Below are 22,487 nucleotides of genomic sequence, written 5' to 3'. Positions count from 1 at the left end.
AGACAACACAGCCTTTATTTCACTTTTTCTTTTTCACACACTTATCACTGCAGGACATTACATATTCATTTGAATATTATTTATTAATAGAAAGAAGGCTTTATAAGAACAAGGATTTTATCTGTTCCATTCACTGTTCCTGGTACCTAGAACAATACCTGGCACATGGTAGGCATCTAAATATTTGTTGGATGAATATCAGATGTTAATTAAGTAGAAAAGTGTTGGGAAGAAGGCCTGTCATAGGTCCCAGGGAAGACTTTGTTTCCAACAATGTTTTCAAACATTTTGTGTTATGGTATCTTTTGCTATTAAAATATAAATTGATTTGGGGCATTGGTATTGTAGTGTGAGCTGGTTTCTAAGATCATAAAGTCCTCATAGCTGGTTGGAAGGAAAAGGCCAGAAGGACCGTGAAGTAAGGAATAAGTAGAAAAAAAGAAGAAAAGTGGGCCTAATCACATCTGAATTTTCCTTACCTTAGCTGCTTGCTGTTTGGTCTATACTCTGCTGCCATCTGCTGCTCAGAGATGAACATTGCAAGATCATGTTTATTTTTATTAAATATTTTATTTATTTATTCATGAGAGACTCAGAGAGAGAGGCAGAGACATAGGCAGAGGGAGAAGCAGGCTCCATGCTGGGAACCCAACGTGGACTCCATCCTGGGTCTCCATGACCACGTCCTGGGCTGAAGGTGGCGCTAAACCACTGAGCCACCCAGACTGCCCCGCCAAGATCATGTTTAAATTGAGGTACCGTTGAGGGAGAGGAGTTTAATTGTTCAGTAAAATAGATTCCTTTTGAAGCTTTGAGACCCTTTGGGTGCTCAATAATATAGAGCTCCTGGATTCAAATCAGGGAACTTTGGTGTGACTGGGAAAGGGGGTGTTGGATGCAGATGGATCAGCAGTCCTAACAGTGCCGTGGGAATCCATCTCTAACACCCTTGCGGTTGGAGGGCAGCTGAAAACAGAGCCCCAGAAGGAAGATGGCCTGGAACAGTGAGTTTCGATGGACCAGAAGATAGAGAAATGGAAATGTGGGTGAAGAAAATTGAGATGTGTACAGTGGAGCTGCGGGTGTGCCCTCAGCCAAACCTGGCCCACGAAGGTGTAGGGGAGGACAGAAACCTTTTTGTCTCCATCCCCTTGGGTTCTTTGGTAGGCCCCAGAAAGTAAATCTACAAAAGACAGACCAACAAGAGAAAGTGCAGTGGGCAGCACACACACATGGCAGGAACTCTATGATGAGTGACCCAAACGGGTAGTTAGAATTTGGGGCTTATAGAGCATCTTAAAAGAACAATACATTTTTAGAGAAGAGACAAGATAAAGGAAAAGTGTCTTTAGGCTTTTAGGGGCAGCAAATTGTGGAGAGTAAAGTCATGGGAGAATGAGTGGAAGGTAAGAGTTGTTGAATAAGTTTTGCTCTGCAGATTCTTCTCTCAGTGCATCTCTGCCTGGCCAGAGGGTCTGGTGATTTCCAGTGGTCTGCGCTTCCTGGTACAGGGAGGGCACTTTCCTCACTAGAAACGTTATGTCCTGCTTTTAAGTAGAAAGAAGAAGGGCAGATAGTACTTCCTGCATCTGCTATTTCTCAAGTGTCAGCTTAAAAGACTCAATATGTCAAAGTGGCATAATTTGGGGTGGCATGTTCTGATCCCCTACGAGGCTTTCTGAGGAAGGGGCATCACAGTGGGACTCTGAATGGTGTCTTTGGCTGTCTTTATGGCAACCCAGTGCCCCGTCCACTGAGAGACCTAAGGTCCACTGTCCTGATTGAGTCACACGTGGCGTATAGCGTTCATTTCTGAGCATTCTTTGTTCAAAGAGGCATCGATGAAATGGGGATCACCCAGAACTTGATCGTGCACGCAAAGCACCCAGGGGTCTTGTCGACATGCAGGTTTTGGTTCAGTGGATCTGAGCAGTCTAGATCTCTAACCAGCTCACAAGGGATGACCATGCTGTTGGTTCAGACAGTGAACTTAGTGTAGGAAGGATCGAGAAAGGGCTGATGATCAGGAGAGTAGGTCGTATAAAGATGAGTTGGAGGATCCTCAGATGTGAAGTTAGAGAAACTGGAGGTGACATGGGGATCATGATACTTGTTTCTCTTTGGGACGGGTGTGTCTTTCTTCAGTACCATCCCAGAGGGCAGACTTAGACAACAGGGCAGGGTAGGAGGTAGAATTTGGGTTCAACATAGTGGTGAACCTCCTCCCAAGTGAAACTGGCCATAAAATGGGATGAACCACCAGATAAAGTTGTGGAATCTCTTCCATGTTGAGAATTCAATCAGGGGTAAACAGTCCTTGGTGGGAGGCTGTCTTACACAAGTTCCTGTCTGGGTGGAAAAGCCGATGGTTTTGGAAGTCCCACAGATGCTAGGGGGAAGAGTTATCCCGGGAGGATGTCACTCACTTGATTTCAAGATTAAGATAGGAATTGCTCTGAGGCCAAGCATAGGAAGTGCCTGTTGATACAAAACAAAACAATGAAGCTCACACAGATGGGGCAGGACCTTAAATGTCATTAAGCTGCTCACGTGGGTAAAATAGATGAGAGGCCTCAAGTCACCCTGACAGCTCTGAAGGTTGGGACATCCCTACTGAGAGCAAAAGCTGGAGAAGGAGAAATAAAAAACACCAGTGGTCTCGAGCCCCTTTCTGGAAGGGACAAATGACTCCCAGATCTTAACCACCCCTGGGGCTCCGTGTCTGCTCTGTGCTGTGAGGATGATCCCGAGACACAAGGGGTGTCCGTGGGGATGCTGTGGAGGATGCTGAGGGATGCTGTGGGGATGGGGCGCTGTGAGGGTGCTGTGGGGATGCTGTGGGGGATGCTGAGAGGATACGGTGCTGAGGGATGCTGTGAGGATGCTGTGGGGGTGCTGTGGGGGATGCTGTGATGGGGATGATGGGGATGCTGAGAGGATACGGTGCTGAGGGATGCTGTGAGGATGCTGTGGGGGTGCTGTGGGGGATGCCGAGGGGATGGAGGTGCTGTGGGGGATGCTGAGGGGATGGAGGTGCTGTGGGGGATGCTGAGGGGATGGGGTGCTGTGGGAATGCTTAGGGGATGGGGTGCTATGGGGGTACTGTGAGAGATGCTGAGGGGGTGGGGTGCTGTGGGGGATGCTGTGGTGGATGCTGAGGGGATGGGGTGCTGTGGGGGATGCTGTGGGGGATGCTGAGGGGATGGAGGTGCTGTGGGGAATGCTTAGGGGATGGGGTGCTATGGGGTACTGTGAGAGATGCTGAGGGGATGGGGTGCTGTGGGGGTGATATGGGGATGCTGTGGGGGATGCTGAGGGGATGGGGTGCTGTAGGGGTGCTGTGGGGTGCTGTGGGGGTTGCTGAGGGATGCTGTGGGGGATGCTGAGGGATGGGGATGATGTGGGGGTGCTGTGGGGTGCTGTGGGGAATGCTGAGGGGATGCGGTGCTGTGGGGTGCTGTGGGAATGCTGTGGGGGGTGCTGAGGGGATGCTGTGGGGGTGCTGAGGGGATGGGGTGCTGTGGGGTGCTGTGGGAATGCTGTGGGGGATGCTGTGGGGGTGTTGTGGGGGATGCTGAGGGGTGCTGTGGGGGTCGCTGAGGGATGCTGTGGGGGATGCTGAGGGGATGGGGATGCTGTGGGGGTGCTGTGGGGTGCTGTGGGGATGGGGATGATGTGCGGGTGCTGTGGGGGTGCTGAGGGGATGGGGTGCTGTGGGGCTGCTGTGGGGGATGCTGAGGGGATGGGGTGCTGTGGGGGTGCTGTGGTGCTGCCGTGGGGGATGCTGTGGGTGTGCTGTGGGGCTGCTGTGGGGAATGCTGAGGGGATGGGGTGCTGTGGGGATGGGGGTGCTGTGGGAATGCTGTGGGGCTGTTGTGGAGGATGCTGAGGGGATGGGGTGCTGTGGTGCTGCCGTGAGGGGTGCTGAGGGGATGGGGTGCTGTGGGGGTGCTGTGGTGCTGCCGTGGGGGATGCTGAGGGGATGGGGTGCTGTGGGGATGCTGTGGGGGTGCTGTGGGGATACTGTGAGGGATGCTGTGCGGGTGCTGTGGGAGGTGGTGGGGGTGGGGGTGCTGTGCGCATGCTGTGGAGGTGCTGTGGAGATGCTGTGGGGATGATTCCAAAACACAAGGAGCAAACATGAAACCGTAAAGAGACAAGGAGCAGTGCAGGGTGTTACAGAAAGGCCACAGAACGATGTAAAACACGGATTTGGTATTTGAAAATGTATGCATCAGCATCTGGACATTTAACCTAATCATATGCTGGTTCTTGGGTGGAGCCGGGCTTTGGAGCTGGGGGGTTTCTCTGAGGAAAGGAGTAGTTTGTTCTCATGGGGGTACATATTTTATTTTGGTGCATCAAAGCAGCCAGATGCTTTGATTGCTGATCACTTGGTTGGGAATATTTACCAATATTTGCGGGGGCATATTTTTTCAACAATTACCCGGCAAATGTGATTAATGTAGATGATCCAGCTGTAAACTCTGGGCACCACACTATTTTTTGCCCTTCCCTTCCAAACTTGATTTTCTAGTCTGAGTTATTCTAATCTTACCTCCCTGTTGCCTTCTGGGCTGTATCTGTCTCTCTATGCAGACCAAAGCTGAATTGCACTTTCGTTTGCCTCTGTGACTCTCCCTTCAGTTAGGTTAATTGAGGAGACCTCAATGGGGTTGCCCTGCGGTAAGACACATTCTGCTTCCTGAGATGTTAAGCTCACTGGTAAGATGCAAAGCAAGTTCAGAGAACTTACTTTTGTCTGGGGAAACCGGGTAGTTGGCTGCCTGTCCCGTATTTTTGGGTGTTGCTGTGCCCATGGCTCTGTAGGGCACAGGGAGAGCCAGTCTTTCTGTTGCCCCCGCCCCCCGCCCCAGCATGGTGGAGGCATTGGGAACCTTTGTCCCCATTCCAGTAGAGATGTAAGAGCATGTGCCTGCAGAGAGCTGATCATTTCTCCCATAGCTCTGGTGGTCCCAAGGAGCCTCTCCCCTGGGATGATCTCCGCCAGGCTTGTCTCTGTTTTGCCATAGCTCAGGAATTGACTGCTCAGCTCACCTTTGCCCTGAGCATCCAGCTTCTCTGATGAGGTGTAGGGCAGGTCAGAGTTGTGAGGCGGTGGAGTTGGACAGCAGAGGATGGACCAGGGCCCCATCTGGCTAGAAGGCCTTTGGTCTGGACGAGGAAGGTAGCAAGGACAACTTCCCATACTCCTCATTTTGCCTGAAGTCAGTCCTGCTCTTCAGAGGTTACAGAGGCTAAAACACTTAAGGTTTACTTAACAAACACGTGGTGCTTCTTAGGTGCCAGGTACTGTTTATCACACCTTACAAATGTTAATTCATTAAGTTCTCATCACCCATATCATTCACATCTCCCTTTACAGGTGAGGAAGTGGAGGCAGAAGTGAGCTGGAGTCTGCACCTGGCAGTTGGGCTTTAGAGTCTGTGCATATCTTCCTGCAAAGGGTTATTTCAGTGCAGGACATGAGGAAGCCACCCAGAGGCCCCCACCAATCCCCCTTCCTGGCAGAACCAGAGGCAGGGGGACCTGAGGCAGACCTCTGCCAGGAGGAGGCAGAGCCAGTCATCTTGACCTTGATTTCACCAATTTGTTACAAACAGGCCATTTGCCATGAATTCCTCAGGTGGTGCTGGGTCCAGGAAGAATCTCTCTGGGGGTGGTGGTGGTGGTGGTGGTGGTGGTGGCGGCTGTGTTCCCGGGGGGGGCACTTCTGCTGTGTGGCCAGGATTCCCAGAGCACTAGCTGGCTGGCTGGATTTCAAGATAGCAATAGGGGCTGTAATTTTTTTTAAGTGAAAAATAAAAGTTTTGTTGAGAACTTGCCTTGGAAAAACTCCCAAGTATAAATTTACTTAGTCTTATATATAACAAAATTTATGTTTTAATTAAAACTCTGCATTAATTTTTTCCTCCCAGTTTTATTGAGGTATAATTGACAAAATTGTAATATATTTAAAGTGTACACCATGATGATCCAATACACGTATACATTATGGAAGGTTTTCCATAATCAAGTTAATTTCCACATTCATCAACTCATAGAGTTGCCTTGTATTTTGTGGCTTCTTTTTCCCTTTCCTTTCCTTTCCTTTCCTTTCCTTTCCTTTCCTTTCCTTTCCTTTCCTTTCCTCTTTCTTTCCTTTCCTCTTTCTTTCTTTCTTTCTTTCTTTCTTTCTTTCTTTCTTTCTTTCTTTCTTTCTTTCTTTCTTTCTTTCTTTCTTTGATGTTTAAGATCTACTCTCTTAGCAAATTTCAAGTATACAATGCAGAATTATTAACTACAATCACCATGCTGTACTTTGGATTCCCAGAACGTATTTGTCTTACAACTGAATGTTGGTGCCCTTAGACCACCAGCTTTCCCAGGGCCCCTTCCTCTGATCCCTGGCAACCAGCATTCTACTCTTTGTTTCTGGGAGGTGGACTTTTTCTGTTTGTTTTTTAAGATCCTACTATTTTCTCTACCCTCTGTGGATAAATTCCCCTCTGGGCCTGAGACCTTGACAGTCCCCGGGCAGGATGTGCTGTGCTTCACTTCCTGCCTCCTGGAAACGAGGGACTGTGCAAATCCTTTGACTTGTGCCTTTATTTCTTGACTGTCAAGGTGAGACTGTTTTGGGGAAGGCAGCTGTTCTGAGTCTTAACACTCTTTGACGTTTGGAGGCCGGACCTCTCATGGGCCACCCTTCTACCTTACTTGAAGACAATTGGAGTTTTGATGTGCCCAATTATTTAGCCTTTCCCCAGAGAAAACCAATTCATCTTTCACTTACTGCAAAAAATGCTAGATTTTCCCCCTCACTGTTTGTTTTTATGTGAAATATATCTTTACTTTTATCATATCTTGCATGGTGGTCTAAATTCCTGCTTGGCTCACTTCTTGAGATTCATTTCTTTTAGGTGAAGACCCACCTCTTCGTAACACATCATCTAGCATGCAGATACCTTGAGGATGAAGCAGGACAGGACACATTAACCAGGCAGTGGGAATTAGCTTACCAGTGATCAGAAAGCCAGTCGCTAGGATTTATTTGAAAGAATGATAATCAGGTGGGATCTATTTTGATGAGGACAAAGGAGAACAGTGCTTCTCTGTATTCATTTCAGAGGGAGGGTAGCTGTCTTTTCTGTGCTCTAAAAATGACGGATTTTTCCCCTTTTCTAAAACCTGGTGGAAGTGAGGTCTAAAGAATCAGAGCTAACTTCTTTCACCTTCATGCAAAAGTATTAATAGAACCCAATCTGTCAGTTCTCATATATAGGAATAAATCCCAGTTAAGTAGCATTAATTCTGTATTATGTGCAAACAAGGACAACCACCTCATCCTGGTTTGCCTAAGACCGTCCTAGTTTTTTACTTTTATTTTTAAGATTTATTTATTTATTTGAGAGAGGGGGAGGCACAGAGGGAGACAGAGTGAGAGAGAGAATAGCAAGCAGACTCCCTGATGAACACAGATCCTGATATAGGGCTCGATCTCATGACCCTTCAGTTGTGACCTGAGCTGAAGTCAAGAGTTGCATGCTTGCCTGATTGAGCCACCCAAGTGTCCCAGAGATTGTTCTAGTTTTATTTTTTTTAACTTAAATTCAGTTAGCCAACATGTAGTACATCATTAGTTTCAGATGTAGAGTTCAATAATTCATCAGTTGCGTATAACACCTAGTACTCATCATCATGTACCCTCCTCCGTAATACCCATCACCCTATTACCCCATCCTCCCCTCCTCCCCTCCAGCAACCCTCAGTTTGTTTCCTGTAATTAAGAGTCTTATGGTTTTTATCCCTTTCTAATGATTTCCCATTCAGTTTTCCCTTCCTTCCCCTATGATCCTCTGGGACTATATGATAATTGCCTTTCTGTGATTGACTTATTTTACTCAGCATAATACTCTCCGGGTTTATCCATGTCAATGTAAATGGTAAGTATTCATCCTTTCTGAAGCAATACTCCATTGTATATGTATACCACACCTTCTTTATCCATTCATCTGTTGATGGACATCTGGGCTCTTTCCACAGTTTGGCTGTTGTGGACATTGCTGCTATGAACATTGGAGTGCCCATTTGGATCAATACATTTATATCATTGGGGTAAATACTTAGCAGTGCAATTGCTGGGTTGTAGGGTAGCTCTATTTTTAACTTCTTGAGGAACCTCCACACTGTTTTCCAGAATGGCTGTACCAGTTTGTATTCCCACCAACAGTGCAAGAGGGTTCCCCTTTCTCTGCATTCTTGCCAACATTTGTTGTTTCCTGTCTTGTTAATTTTAGCCATTCTCACTGGTGTGAGTTGGATCTCATGGTTTTGATTTGTATTTCCCTGATACCAAGTGATGTGGAGCATTTTTTCATGTGTTTGTAGGCCATTTGTATGTCTTCTTTGGAGAAGTGTCTGTTCATGGCTTCTTTCCATTTCTTAACTGGATTATTTGTTTTTTTTTTTGTATGTGTGTGTGTGTGTTGAGTTTGATAAGTTCTTCATAGATCTTAGATACTAGCCCTTTTCTGATAGATCATTTGTTAAATATCTCTCTCATCCTATAGGCTGCCTTTTGGCTTTGCTGACTAGTTCCTTTGCTGGGCAGAAGATTTTATCTTGATAAAGTTCCAATAGTTTATTTTTGCTTTTGTTTCCCTTGCCTTTGGAGATGTGTCTAGCAAGAAGTTGCTGCAGCTGAGGTTGAAGAGGTTGCTGCCCATGTTCTCCTCTAGGATTTTGATGGATTCTTGTCTCACATTTAGGACTTTCATCCATTTTGAGTTTATTTCTGTGTGTATGGTGTAAGAAAGTGGTCTAGTTCATTTTTTGCATGTGACTGTCCAATTTTCCCAACACCATTTATTGAAGAGACTGTCCTTTTTCCATTGGATATTCTTTCCTGCTCTGCCCATAGAGTTGAGGATCCACTTTTGGGTTCTCTATTCTGTTCCATTGATTTATGTGTCTGTTTTTGTGCCACTACCATACTGTCTTGATGATTTCAGCTTTGTAATATAGCTTGAATTCCAGCATTGTGATACCACCAGCTTTGGTTTTCTTTTTCAACATTCCTTTGGCTATCCAGGGTCTTTTCTGGTTTCATACACATTTTGGGATTATTTATTCCAGCTCTGTGAATAATGTTAATGGTATTTTGATAGGGCTTACATTGAATGTATAAATTGCTCTGGGTAGCATAGACATTTTCACGATATTTATTCTTCCAATCCATGAGCATTGGATGTTTTTCCATTTCTTTGTGTCTTCCTCAATTTCTTTCATAAGTGTTCTGTAGTTTTTAGAGTACAGATCCCTTACCTCTTTGGTTAGGTATCTTATAGTTTTTGGTGAAATTGTAAATGAGATTAATTCCTTGATTTCACTTTCTTTTGTCTCATTGTTAGTGCATAGAATTGCAACTACAATTTTGGGATTTTATATCCCACCAGATTACTGAATTCCTATATGAATTTTAGCAATTTTGGGGTGGAGTCTTTGGGTTTTCCACATAGAATATCATGTCATCTTTGAAGAGTGAGAGTTTGACTTCTTTGCCAATTTGAATGCCTTTTATTTCTTTTTATTGTCTGATTGCTGGGGCTAGGACTTCTGTGCTGTTGAACAATAGTGGTGATGGTTGTTCACTGTCCCTGTCGTGTTCCTGACAGGGGAAAAGCTCTCAGTTTTTCCCCACTGAAGATGATATTTGCTGTGGGCTTTTCGTAGATGGCTCTTATGATATTGAAGTATGTTCCCTCTATCCCTACACTGTGGAGAGTTTTAATCAAGAAAGGATGATGTATTTTGTCAAAGGCTTTTTCTGCATCAGTTGAAAGGATCATATAGTTCTTTTCCTTTATTTTATTAATGTAATGTATCACATTGATTGATTTACAAATGTTGAACAATACTTGCATCCCAGGGGTAAATACCACTTGGTAGTGGTGAATAATCCTTTTAATTACTGTTGGATCCTATTGGCTAGTATCTTGGTGAGAATTTTGGCATCCATGTTCATCAGGGATATTGGTCTGTAATTCTCCTTTTTGGTGGGGTCTTTGTCTGGTTTTGGGATCAAGGTAATGCTGGCCTAGTAGAAAGAGTTTGGAAGTTTTCCTTCCATTTCTATTTTTGAAACTGCTTCAGAAGAATAGGTATCAATTCTTCTTTAAATGTTTGGTTGAATTCCCTTGTAAGCAATCCAGGTCTGGATTCTTGTTTATTGGAAGATTTTTGATGACTGCTTCAATTTCCTTACTGGTTATGGGTCTGTTCAGATTTTCTGTTTCTTTCTGTTTCAGTTTTGGTAGTCTATAAGTTTCCAGGAATGCATCCATTTCTTCTTCTTACCTAATTTGTTGGCCTATAGTTGCTCATAATATGCTCTTAAAATTGGTTGTATTTCCTTGGTGTTGGTCATGATCTCTCTTCTTTCATTCATGATTTTATTAATTTGTGTTCTTTCTCTTTTCTTTTTATAAGTCTGGCTAGGGGTTTATTGAACTTATTCTTTCAAAGAACCAGCTTCTAGTTTCATTAATCTTTTCTACTGGTCTTTTGGTTTCTATTTCATTGATTTCTGCTCTAATCTTTATTATTTCTGTTCTCCTCCTGTGTTTAGGCTTTATTTTCTGTCTTTCTCCAGCTCCTTTAGGTGTAAGGTTAGCTTGTGTATTTGAGACTTTTCTAATTATTTGAGAAAGGCTTGTATTGCTATGTATTTCCCTCTTAGGACCACCTTTGCTGCATCCCAAAGGTTTTGAACAGCTGTGTGTTTTCATTTTCATTCATTTCTATGAATTTTTAAAAATCCTTCTTTAATTTCTTAGTTGACCCATTCATTCTTAATAGGATCCTCTTTAACCTCCAAGTGTTTGCAGTCCTTTCAAATTTCCTCTTGTGATTAGTTCAAGTTTCAAAGCATCGTGACCTGAAAATATGCAGGGTATAATCCCAATCTTTTGGTACTGATTGAGACCTTATTTGTGACCCAGTATGTGATATATTCTGGAAAATGTTCCATGTGCACTTGAGAAGAATGTGTGTTTTTTTGCTTTAGGTTGGAATGCTCTGTATATATCTGTGAAGTTCATCTGATCTATTGTATCTTTCAAAGAACTTGTTTCCTTATTGATCTTCTGCTTAGATGATCTGTCCATTGCTGTGAGTGGGATGTTAAAGCCCTCTATTATTATTGTATTATTATCAATGTGTTTCTTTAATTTTGTTATTAATTGGTTTATATAATTGGCTGCTCCCAAGTTAGGAGCTTAACTATTTATAATTGTTAGATCTTCTTGTTGGATAGATCCTTTAAGTATGACATAGTGTCCTTCTTCATCTCTTATTAAAGTCTTTGGTTTAAAATCTAATTTGTCTGGTATGAGGATTGCTACCCCAGCTTTCTTTTGTTGTCCATTAGTATAATGAATGGTTCTCCATCCCCTCACTTTCAATCTGGAGGTGTCTTTGGGTCTAAAATGAGTCTCTTATAGACAGCATAACAGTGGGTCTTGCTTTTTTAGCCAATCTGATACCCTGTGTCTTTTGATTAGGCATTTAGCCTGTTTACATCAGAATAACTATTGAAAGATAGGAATTTGGTACCATTGTATTACCTGTAAAATCAATGTTTCTGTATATTATCTCTGTTTCTTTCTGGTCTATGTTACTTTTGGGCTCCCTCTTTGTTTACAGGATCCCCTTTAATATTTCTTGTAGGGTGGTTCAGTGATCACAAATTCTTTTAATTTCTCTCTGTCCTGGGAACTCTTTATCTAACCTTCCATTCTGAATGAAAGTCTTGCTGGATAAAGTATTCTTGGCTACATGTTTTTCTAATTTAGTACCCTGAATATATCATGCAGCCCTTTCTGGCCTGCCAGGTCTCTGTGGATAGGTGTGCTGCCAGTCTAATATTCCAGTAAGGATCTCTTGTCTTGGGCTGCTTTTAGGACTTTCTCTTTGTCTCTGAAATTTGCAAGCTTCACTATTATATGTCAGGGTGTTGATCTATTTTTATTGATTTTGAGGGGGGTTTTCTGTGCCTCCGGGACTTGAATGCCTGTTTCCTTCCCCAGATTAGGGAAGTTCTTAGCTATGATCTGCTCAAATATACCTTTTGTCTGTTTATCTGTCTGTCTCCCTTTCTTTCTACTTCCTCTGGGAACCCAGTACTTCTAATACTGTTTCACTTTATGGTATCACTGTTTTTTCGAAGTGTCCCCTCATGGTCCATTAGTTGTTTTTCTCTCTTTTCATCAGCTTCCTTTCTTTCTATCATTTTGTCTTCTATGTTACTGACTCTTCTGCTTCATTTACCCTAGCTGTTAGAGTATCCATTTTAGACTACATCTCAGTTAAAGCATTTTTAACTTAAGCCTGATTAGATTTTATGTCTACACTAAGAGATTCTCTAGTGTCTTTTGTCCTTTTTTTCAAGCCCAGCTAGTAATTTTATAGTTGCTACTCTGAATTCAATTTCTGACATTTTACTTGTATCTTTATCAATTAGATCCATGGTGGAGAGTATTACCTCTGGTTCTTTCTTTTGAATTTCTTTTGAATTAGATCTATGGTGGAGAGTATTACCTCTGGTTCTTTCTTTTGAATTTCTCCTTCTAGTCATTTTGTCTGGAGAAGAATAGATGAATGAGAATAAAATAAAAAATATCAATCCCAACCCAAGTGAAATATATACCAGACAAATCCAAAGAGGTCAGAAACCAAAAAAGAAAAGATAAAAAAAAAAAAGGAAAAAAGAGAGAATGTAATCTCACAGGTGGACAGAACAGGGTGATCCACTTAGTCCTGGCTGTATTTTGGTCTGTTAGAAGACACTAAGTCCCAAAGTTGTAAAGAAAAAACTTATATACAAAAAAAAAAAAAATAAAATTGAATACTGTGAAAGGAAGCCACTGTGAAAATATATCTCTAAAATTTAAGGGTAAAACTGAAAATTAAAAAAAGACTTAAAAACAGAATTGATAAAATAAGAAACTAGATGAAAAGGAAAAAAGAAGAAAGAAAAAGAAAACTTTAAAATGAAAGGCTATAAAGACTCAAAAAAAACCCCCTTGAGTTCTATATACTATTTTCCCCTAGCTCTGGAGATTTGCAGTCCTGTGTGCTCCATAAACTTGGTAATCACCTGATGTTCCTGCTAGTCTTCTTGGGGAGGGCCCTGCTGCACTGATTCTCAGGTCTCTTTGCCCTGGTGGTGTAGCACCACCCCTTGCCAGGGGGCCCGGCTCAGTGGAAGCTGCTTCAGAATGCTCTGTGGCTTTTGTTTCCTCAAGGCTTTTCCTGTTGCTTTAGAGGATGAAAGAAAAGTAAAAATGTCCAAATCTCCAGCCCTGGAGCTGAATGATCACTGCCCCTACTCTTCAGTAAACCCTCAGGGAAAAGCAGTCTACAAACTCCTGCAGTGCACACCTGCACCGATCCTCCCAGGGGAGGGAGGGGGTCTCACCATGGCCTGCGCTTGCTGAGCCCCTGCTAGGAGACTGGTGGCCCTATCATGCTGTGGTTCCTGGTTTATGGCACTGCCAGTTGAGAGCCCACTCCTGGGCTCACCGATTGCAGCCAGCTTCCCTGCTCTGATGTTTGGGAGCTCTGCTGACTCAGATACCCCTGGTCTTTCTGTGACCTCAAGAATCCTGAGACCACACTGTCCCACCTAGGATTCTGCCTCCACTTTGCAACCTGAGCACCTTTCAGGCAAGGAAGTCCCACACCAGAGGCAAGTCTTGGATTTGGAATTAAACACTTCTGGTCTGTGGGGTCTTGATGCCTACCCCCTGCCTTCAAAGTTAGTATTTCTCCACTACTTGTTTACTTTCCCCTTCTAATTCCTAGTTCTTTCCCTTTTTTTCTTCTGCCCAGATTTCACATTACTCAGAGACATTTTCTAGTCCTTGCTAATGCTAGTCAGTGCTCAAAATATCATTGATCCTTGTTCTCAGTGGTGCCCAATAGAAGTTTCTATGATGATGGAAATGTTCTGTATTTGCACTATTCAATATGGTAGCCATTTTTTATCAATGGCTCTTGAGCACTTGAAATGTCACTAGTGCATCTGAGAAGCTAAATTTTAATTTGATTTAAATTTTGATAGCCATCTGTGGCAATATGGTGCTACCACAGTAAATAACACAGTAAATCTAGCTCATTGGTTTTTTTACTTGAAAATGTGAGTATCCATCACTGAAATCAAGTTGGGTTTATCAACTATAAGCTTGAGTAGGTTTATCATTTGTTTATCCACCTTACATGTTTATTGTCTCATTAATTTTTCTTCTTTGTTCTCATCACAATTTGGGTGACTTGGAGATTTTGTTTTCTTCCAGGTTCAGCGAAATGAGGACAAATCTACCACCTTGAAACTGGCTGATTTTGGCCTTGCAAAGCATGTGGTGAGACCTATATTTACTGTGTGTGGGACTCCAACTTATGTAGCTCCTGAAATTCTTTCTGAGAAAGGTACGTAGTATACATTGCTCCATGGGACTCTGGCTCATTTACTAACAAATATCTTATTTTTAATATTTAATGTTTTGTATTTTTCAATGTGGAGCAATAAAAAGTCTCAGATTTGGCACTAGGCTTGCAGTTGGATTTTAATGGGAATATTTGAAGCAGATCTTGACCAAAGCATGTGGACTTTTTCCTCATCTGGGCTGCTTATAGAGGAAGGATGGGAGTGTGTGTGTGTGTGTGTGTGTGTGCGCGCGCGCGCAGGACAGTGAGATAAAAGATGATGGAGAATTAGCCAGGGAACTCAAGCAAGCAAGGCCATTTGTGCCACTGAGCCAAGGCTACCTCTAATGGGAGAAATTTGAAGCAGTTCTTATGGTAATTTACTTAAAAATACCTCCACCAGCTTTGCATTTTGAGGAAGAAGGTGTCTCATTTAAACCCCATGAGTAATATTTATTACCAGTTTGCATATTGTATAAGGATCCAATGGATTGTTTTTGTTTATTTTTAAAATGATTTTATTTATTTATTTATTCATAAAAAACACACAGAGAGAGGCAGAGACATAGGCAAAGGGAGAAGCAGACTTCCTGTACAGAGCCTGATATGGGACTCGATCCCAGGACCCCAGGATCATGACCTGAGCCAAAGGCAGATGCTCAATAACTGAGCCACCCAGGTGCCCCCCTAATGGACTGTTTTAGTGACACATTTTGTAAAGTACATAAAACGGAAACTATTATTATTATTACATGGCTCCAAATATATGAATGATTGCTTAGTCACAGTGCCACTTTGGGAGAAATCAGTTTAGGCACCATATGTAAAATGGGATAGTTCTGGATGGGTTGTGGGGCTGGTGGGGAGAAGGGAGAGAGTTTCCCAGCAGTAGGAGCATCAGGGAAGGTAAGATGGGGAGATGGGAATTTGCCTGGAGGTTGGGGGTAGAGCCATTGAGAAGACTGGTCTCAGTGTTGCAGAGGGAAATTTAGTTGGCTGACTAGGTTGAGTCTGGATTCCCTACACCTGAGGAGGCTGAGCAGAGGAATTTGGATTCAGTGTGGACTGGGTAAGAGAAGAAGGAAAGCAAATAGTCTATCTGAATGCTGAGGGAAACCACAGCATTGGTGCTAATACCAATTATGCTAAGGTGTCAGAAAGCTCTTTTGGTAGATGGGGTGGGTGGCTTAAAATTTTAAACACCCTGATTTGGTAGAGATATGAGGATGGACCCACAGAGTTGTCCAGATGGCAGGGAGATGAAGCCCTGTGCTGAGCATGTGCTTGTGAGATGCCTCAACTCAGAAATGGCAGCCCAGGTGGGTGAGATAATGAGCTCCTAGTGACGCAGCAGGGCAGCCAGGGACAGACTCTGGAGGGAGGTCCACAGTTGGGGGATGAGAGAAGGAAGGATGGGTTAGCAGGGGACAAGTCATCAGGGGCAGAAAGAAGACGAGGAAAATACGGTGTCATAAAAGTCAAGGGGCAAATATCAAGATGGGAAGCCCAGCTAAGCCAGACCCTCTCGAGAGTGAACGGTAGTATAGCACTGGAAAGAGGTCAGCAATGATTTGTTTGTAATATTTTTCTGCTAACTTGACAGCATTGCTCTGGGGCTTAATGATGAATATCTAACTTCCATATTGCAGCTGCTGAGTGGTTTCCTTTTCTGAAGGTAAAAAGTTACAATGTGTTTGAAGATGTCTATATTGCTGCTGTAGGGTTTTGTGAGGATGACTGGGCAGTATGTATCAAAGGCCTTTACTGCATTTAATTTCTGAAAAATCGTTTCAAGAATATAGTCAGAGACATCACAAATATTTAACAGATAAGGATGTTCATCATAGAATTATAGTATGAAGAGTTAGGAAACACATTATAACACAGAGGATTCATCTATAAAGGGAATACTGACAGCTATTAGAAATCATATTTTTTAAAGAATTTTTATACTCTTATAGGAAATTTTTATGTAGGAAATGCTATACTATATTAAGTGAGTAAAATGTCCAATGTGATCCTAATTTTGTTACAGGAAGTATAAAAGTGTGTGTGTGTGTGTGTGTGTGTGTGTGTGTTTATGTGCTCATGGGGGATATAGCTAGTAATGTCAGTCTTTTTATAATCATAGGAGAGAGCCAGTAAAAATATTTTTTAAATGTGAGAAGACAATGAATGAATAGGATGGAGAGGCTGCTAATGTAGATCAGGGTTCCTTGAACACTCTCTGGTGAAGTTTTTAAAATTTCTAATATAGTGCAGACACACACAAAACTCTATCACACATGACTGGGTCACTCACCGTTCCTGCCACGTGTGACTTACCATATATGTTCGATGACCCCTGAACTCTGATGTATTCTGTGTTCAGCGAGATGTGTCCTTGATCATGCAGCTGGCGGTCATGGCCATGCCAAATTGCTATGAATTTCCAAATATTTACTTTCAGATTCTATGCTTATTTTATCCCAGACCAGTGATAAAGGATTACAAACTGGCAGTTGTTGGAGGACCAGACTTCAAGCAACACTGCTGTGGGCCCCATGTTTGTGGGTGTTGGGAGCAAAGCCCACCCATGTGTTTGGAAGTGGCTCATGCTTACTGAAAACTGTGGTCCTCTGTGACCTAGAACTACAACCCCCTACATTTGTCTCCTTCCATCTGATCCAGCCTGGTCTCAATTTCGTTTGTGTCTCTGCATGTCATACAGGTTACGGGCTGGAAGTGGATATGTGGGCTGCAGGCGTGATCCTGTATATCCTACTCTGTGGCTTCCCCCCCTTCCGCAGCCCAGAGAGGGACCAGGATGAGCTCTTTAACATCATCCAGCTGGGTCACTTCGAATTCCTGGCCCCTTACTGGGACAATATTTCTGACGGTGAGATGGGCTTCCCCAAGCTGGAGACGAGGGGATGATAGAGCTGGAGCCCATCCTGGGTTCTGATGGCAAAGTGGGTTTTAGGTCAGCTGTGTGATAAGACGTGCAGGGGGCCCACCTCAGAACTGGGCATGGAGGTGGGCTGTCCACTTGGGCTTCATCCTTTGTTAACTGTGAGCCTCATGTAGGTTTATTTGCATAGCACACTGGGAAACATGACTTGCTTTAGATTAAATGAAAAGGTCTGACCGCTGGTTGCAGTCATTAGATACTTTTCCTTAAGGCAATTAAGGGAGTTCAGACCTGAAGAATATCAGAAATATAAACCTTCATTTGGAAAGATCACAGTCATCACGTATGTAGAAGTACTGTGGATTGAAAAGACGGGGAATGCATACCTTACTCATGAACAGCCAGGGGTTGTGTAGAGGTATGTTTGGAGCCCAGAGGCTCTGGAAGGTAGGGGGTGAAGATATTAGTTATTTTCAGTGGAGCAGAGGCATGTGGGGTCTTCCTCCTTTTTGTACCTTTCAAATGCAATCTTTCCTCCCTTTGCTACTGATTTGATGCTACCACCCACTGCCCTTGTAAAATTGGGAACTAGATATTCTGGGGTTTTGAGACTTTGAGTCTTCAGCTTGAAAAGTAGAATAGGAGTGATAACTTTATTTTCTCCCATTTTCCCCTAACCATATCATCTAAGATTAGTTGTCAAACTACCTTCATCCCCAGCCTCAGTCTCCTTACTTGGGGTTGGGAGGTGAGGGTAGGAGAAAGCTTCATTTTTCCCCCCTTAAATAAGGTAGAGAGAGGAGTGGTGTGATACAGGTAGAGTGAGAGTCTTGAGCTGATCAAGCCAATGGTGACTTGGGAATTGAAAGTTTGAAAATCATTTTAGAAAGCTCTGTGCATCATTGCCCTTAGATTTGGGTATGGTGGCCCCTGCCCTGAGCCCCATGCATTACAGGGCCCTGTTTGGTCACACCTACCCCACAGAGTGAGGAGACTCTCGGGCCAAGGAGAGGTGCCCTCCAGAACCCAGCTCCCCCCTTCTAGATCACTTCAGCAAAACCCCAAAGGTGCAGGCCCATTTCTAAGACTGGGGAGACCTCCTTTCCTAGACACTTCCCGTTGGGCCCTAAGGGAGCCAAGGAGCTTCTTTTCAGAGGGGTAGAGAGAGCTTGGACATGTTTGTGGGGTGTCTAGTTGTCCACACATGTACATGTGAGTCTGAAAATTCCCAGTGTAAACCTGACATGCTCCCCGCTGGGTCTTTTGAGGATCTTGATGGAGTGAGGCTGGTCAGGGTGGGCGCCAGCACCTTTTGTGGGCAGAACTCACTCAACTTGAAGTGGGCAGGGGTAGGAGAAATCCTGTGGCTTCCATGCTCAAGAGGTGGCTGGGCAGTGGTGTAGAGGTGGGGCTGATTGGTGGGTGAGCAGCTGATCTTGAGCAAGAGTCATCCCCCAATCAAGGTGGAGAAAAGTGAGTGCTTTTGTTCTCACGTGATTGAAAAGGAGGCTCAGGGAGCTGGCCACAGAGAGCCAGCAAGCACAGAGAAATCTTTTCTCTTCCTCGCCTGCCACCTGGCCCACCAGTTGCCACCCCATCTCTCTAGAATCACTCACGATCTTGGGCAGGAAATGAAATTCATTTTGAATTTGTGCTATTTTTTACTTAGGTTTCTTTCACATGTTTCTCAATTTTGTCAGTGTGAAGGCATATTTACCAACTTAGGGAGGGGATTGAACAGATTTTATTTAACAGCCTGATGATCGATTTCAAAATTTAAGATCTGTAGGCAGACGGCATGTGGCCTCCATTTGTTCTCCTGCATGAGGCTGTGGGTGTCAGGGGCGGGCCTGGGCCCGTGACTCTAGAAATGAACGGACATCCTCTAGACCTGAGCTGTCCCAATGCAGTAACCCGTGGCCGCTCTTGGGTCTTGCAATTTAAACGTAAACTAGTTGAAAGTAAATGCAATACAAATCCCGTTCCTCAGTCTCAGTGGCCGTATTTCAGAGGCTCATTGGGCAGTACAGATACAGATGTGGAGGGTCCCCAGCATCGCAGATAGGTCTGTGGGACAGCGTGGCTCCGGTGTAGCCCGTGGTGCTCACACGGAGGTTTGTGTTGTCATTTCATGCATGGGGATTGGGGCGGGGCAAATTCAGAGCCACCTGCATTCATTTCGTTTCCTCTTCTTTCTTGCACTCTAACAGCTGCCAAAGATTTGGTGAGCCGGTTGCTGGTGGTGGACCCCAAGAAGCGCTACACCGCTCACCAGGTCCTCCAGCACCCCTGGATTGAAACTGCAGGAAAGACAAGCATGGTGAACCTACAAAAGGAGATGCCCTCCAGCAATGAGGGCCACGTCCGGAGCCAGCACAAGCGGCCTGCAGAGCAAGCCTTGTAGCCACCACCTCGGGTACCTATGCAGCCCCCTTCTTCCCCACAGATGGTGAACAAGACAGAAATCCAGGAGACAGACAAGGAGGAGGGCTTCGGCACATAATTGGAGAATCAGGGGAAGGCGAGAGATGCTTAGGATATTTTAAAGCATATTTTAAAAAATAAACTTGAGTCTTAATGTTAAATGTTGTAACATATTTTTAGATTTGTATATTTGAAGACTTTAATACCTTTTTTTGGGGGGCAGGGCAGTCAGTGAGGACTTTTTGGTAATAATGCTGGGTTTTGCTTCTTCCTCATAATTAAGTTTATGGTGTACTACACGAGTGGTGCTTACCAGGATCTAAACTCCCCCTGTGAGATTAACAAAGTGAATTGTGGTCTTTCTGTACTAATAAAACATGCTCTGATGAACAGAAGTGGGCTGTATTCTGATGACTTCTTAATGCTGGTGTTGGGAGCCAGGGAGGTATAGTTTAGACACGCTTCTTCCTAGAACGAATATGACTACGTATAAATGTCATGCTGAACACTTAATGAACTGGCAGGACCCGTTTATTTGGGATGTGCTGGTCTTGCTGTCCAGCATTTACTGAAAATCCATTCTGGTGCAGTTGGGAAAATGGAAAGAAGAAGTTAGTGATGTATTCTTGCCCCTACAGTACCCCTCTCTACTGTTTATCAGCCGATTATCTCTGAGCCGGAGTCATCTCCACATGAAGTTAGGCACTCAGGCTGTGGCTGTGTTAACATTTTCAGATTTCCAGGGAGCCATTTAGTGCATTGATATGTCAGCAATGCGGTAAGTGGATTACACTCAGGCTCTAAGTTGCTTAGAGAATTCAGGCACGTTCCTACCTGCAGGGCAGACACACAGGGGGCTCAGGATGCATGTTCTCTGATTCATTCCAGATTTCTGTATGGAAATGTTGGTCTTTTCAGATATTCGGGGGTATGCATGAGCTGAAAGCAAAACAGAATCCTGATATTTCCCAAAGTGACCTTTCTGGGTTATATATGCAATCCAGCCAGTGGGACACAGCCAGTCCTCAAGTGTGGGCTTCTCACCCTGCCTCCTCCTCCCTAATGCTGTTCGAGTCATCTGGGTGGAGGAGCACATCAGGACACTGGGAACAGTGAGAGTGTTTAGGGTAGGGAATCCCTTAAATGGGTGTTGGAATGTGCAAAAGTGCACTGGAGTTTCTGAAGTAATCTAGCAACAGTAACTGCAGGAAATGGCTTCCAATCCTAGGTGGGGAGCCAAAGGAAGAGGCTGGAAATTTGGAGGAAAAACCCTTTGTAGTGGATGCTGAAGGTACTACCCTGATTCCCCCTTGAAGACTAAAGGAATAGGTTGCAGGGCTGGCAGCTCTCAGCAGTAACTATGGGCATCACTGTCAGCTGAAAGAGTCGCCTCACCCAGGATCACACCTCCCTCCTGGGGCAAGCTGTGCTCAGTGACTGGTCCACACAGGGAAGGAAAGCTTAGCGTCCTTACCCTCAATGGGGCTAACGCTGAAGGGCCATCCAGCCTTAGTTAGCATCGCAGCATCTGCCTTGCCTGGTCTTGCTTCTTTCTGTTCTCAGAGGTGACCAGCTTGAGACCACTCCCTAATAAAACTTCTGCATGCTAATCTCCATGTCACAGTGGGCCTCGCAGGAGACAGAGCCTGTGACACCCCCCCTCCCTGCCTCGGAAACTTGGGACTGCTGCAAAGTGGTGCCAGCTGATGCTTTCACCTCAGGGGCTCTGAGGAGGGTGCTGGGGTACAAATACCTGAGGAGAGGGTGCCACCCAGCAGGCAGTACCATGGACTCTTGTCCCGCAAACATGGAGAGAGGCTGGAAGCTAGGACCAGTTGCTACTGGAACGTCACCAAAGGCACTAAATCCAAATGAGAGTTTTCAGTCCACATTAGCATCATTTGATTCTCTTGACCACTCTCTCTGAGCCATTTCCCCTGGTGACCTCTGGAATGCCATGCTTTTCTGCTCTTCTTCCTGCATCTCTGTCTTCTCCTTTGAGTCTCCCATTATAGATAGTTGATAAACTATCTTTCAGTTGCTAAAGGTTGTTTCATCATTAGTCACTAGGGAAATGCAAATTAAAACCTCAAGGAAATAATACTATACACCTACTAGAATGGCTACAAGGAAAAGACTGACCATATCAAGTGTTGGTGAGGAGTTGGAAGAACTGGAATCTTGTGTATTGCAGCTGAGGATGTTCAGTGGTCCTCTCCCCCTGGAGAGCAGTTTGGCAGTTCCTTTAAAAGCGAACCACATGCCAACTGTATGGTCCAGCCATTCCACCCCTAGATAGTTATGAGAGAGATCACAGTATGTGTCCATACAAAGACTTTTACACAGATATTCATGGGTGCTATGCTTGTGGTAGCTCAGAAGTGGAAGCAGTCTGAAAGTGCACACATTGGTGATGTATAAACAAATTGTGGTGCACCTGTACATTGAATACTATTCAGCAATAATAAGGAATGAACTCAATACAAGTGGCAACCTGGACAAAATGAAAAAAATTAAAAGTAATTAGAGTGAAGGAAAGAAGCCAGACGAAAGCAGATTATATTCTGTGTGATCCCATTTATATACAATTCTAGAAGATGAGAACTAATCCTAGCTACAGAGCAGATCAGGGGTTGCCTGAGGATGGGAGGGAGGAGCTACAAAGGAACACCAGGCAACTTTGGAG

General features: G+C 44.1%; 1 protein-coding gene across 1 annotated transcript in view; it reads left to right on the top strand.

Moving 5' to 3' along the window:
- Positions 1–20,196, top strand: part of DCLK3 (doublecortin like kinase 3) — a 56,601-nt gene extending 36,405 nt beyond the window's left edge. The window contains exons 3-5 of the mRNA XM_072726404.1: positions 14,358–14,490; positions 17,198–17,365; positions 19,588–20,196. Coding sequence (XP_072582505.1) covers positions 14,358–14,490; positions 17,198–17,365; positions 19,588–19,781 — 495 coding nt within the window. The 3' untranslated portion in view covers positions 19,782–20,196. The remainder of the gene's footprint in view (positions 1–14,357; positions 14,491–17,197; positions 17,366–19,587) is intronic.
- Positions 20,197–22,487: the final 2,291 nt, after the last annotated feature.

This window comes from Vulpes vulpes, chromosome 11 (genome assembly GCF_048418805.1).
Source record: "Vulpes vulpes isolate BD-2025 chromosome 11, VulVul3, whole genome shotgun sequence".
NCBI classification, from domain to species: Eukaryota; Metazoa; Chordata; class Mammalia; order Carnivora; family Canidae; genus Vulpes; species Vulpes vulpes.
The sequence above is the reverse complement of the archived record's forward strand: the minus strand, read 5'-3'. Positions and strand labels throughout refer to the sequence as shown.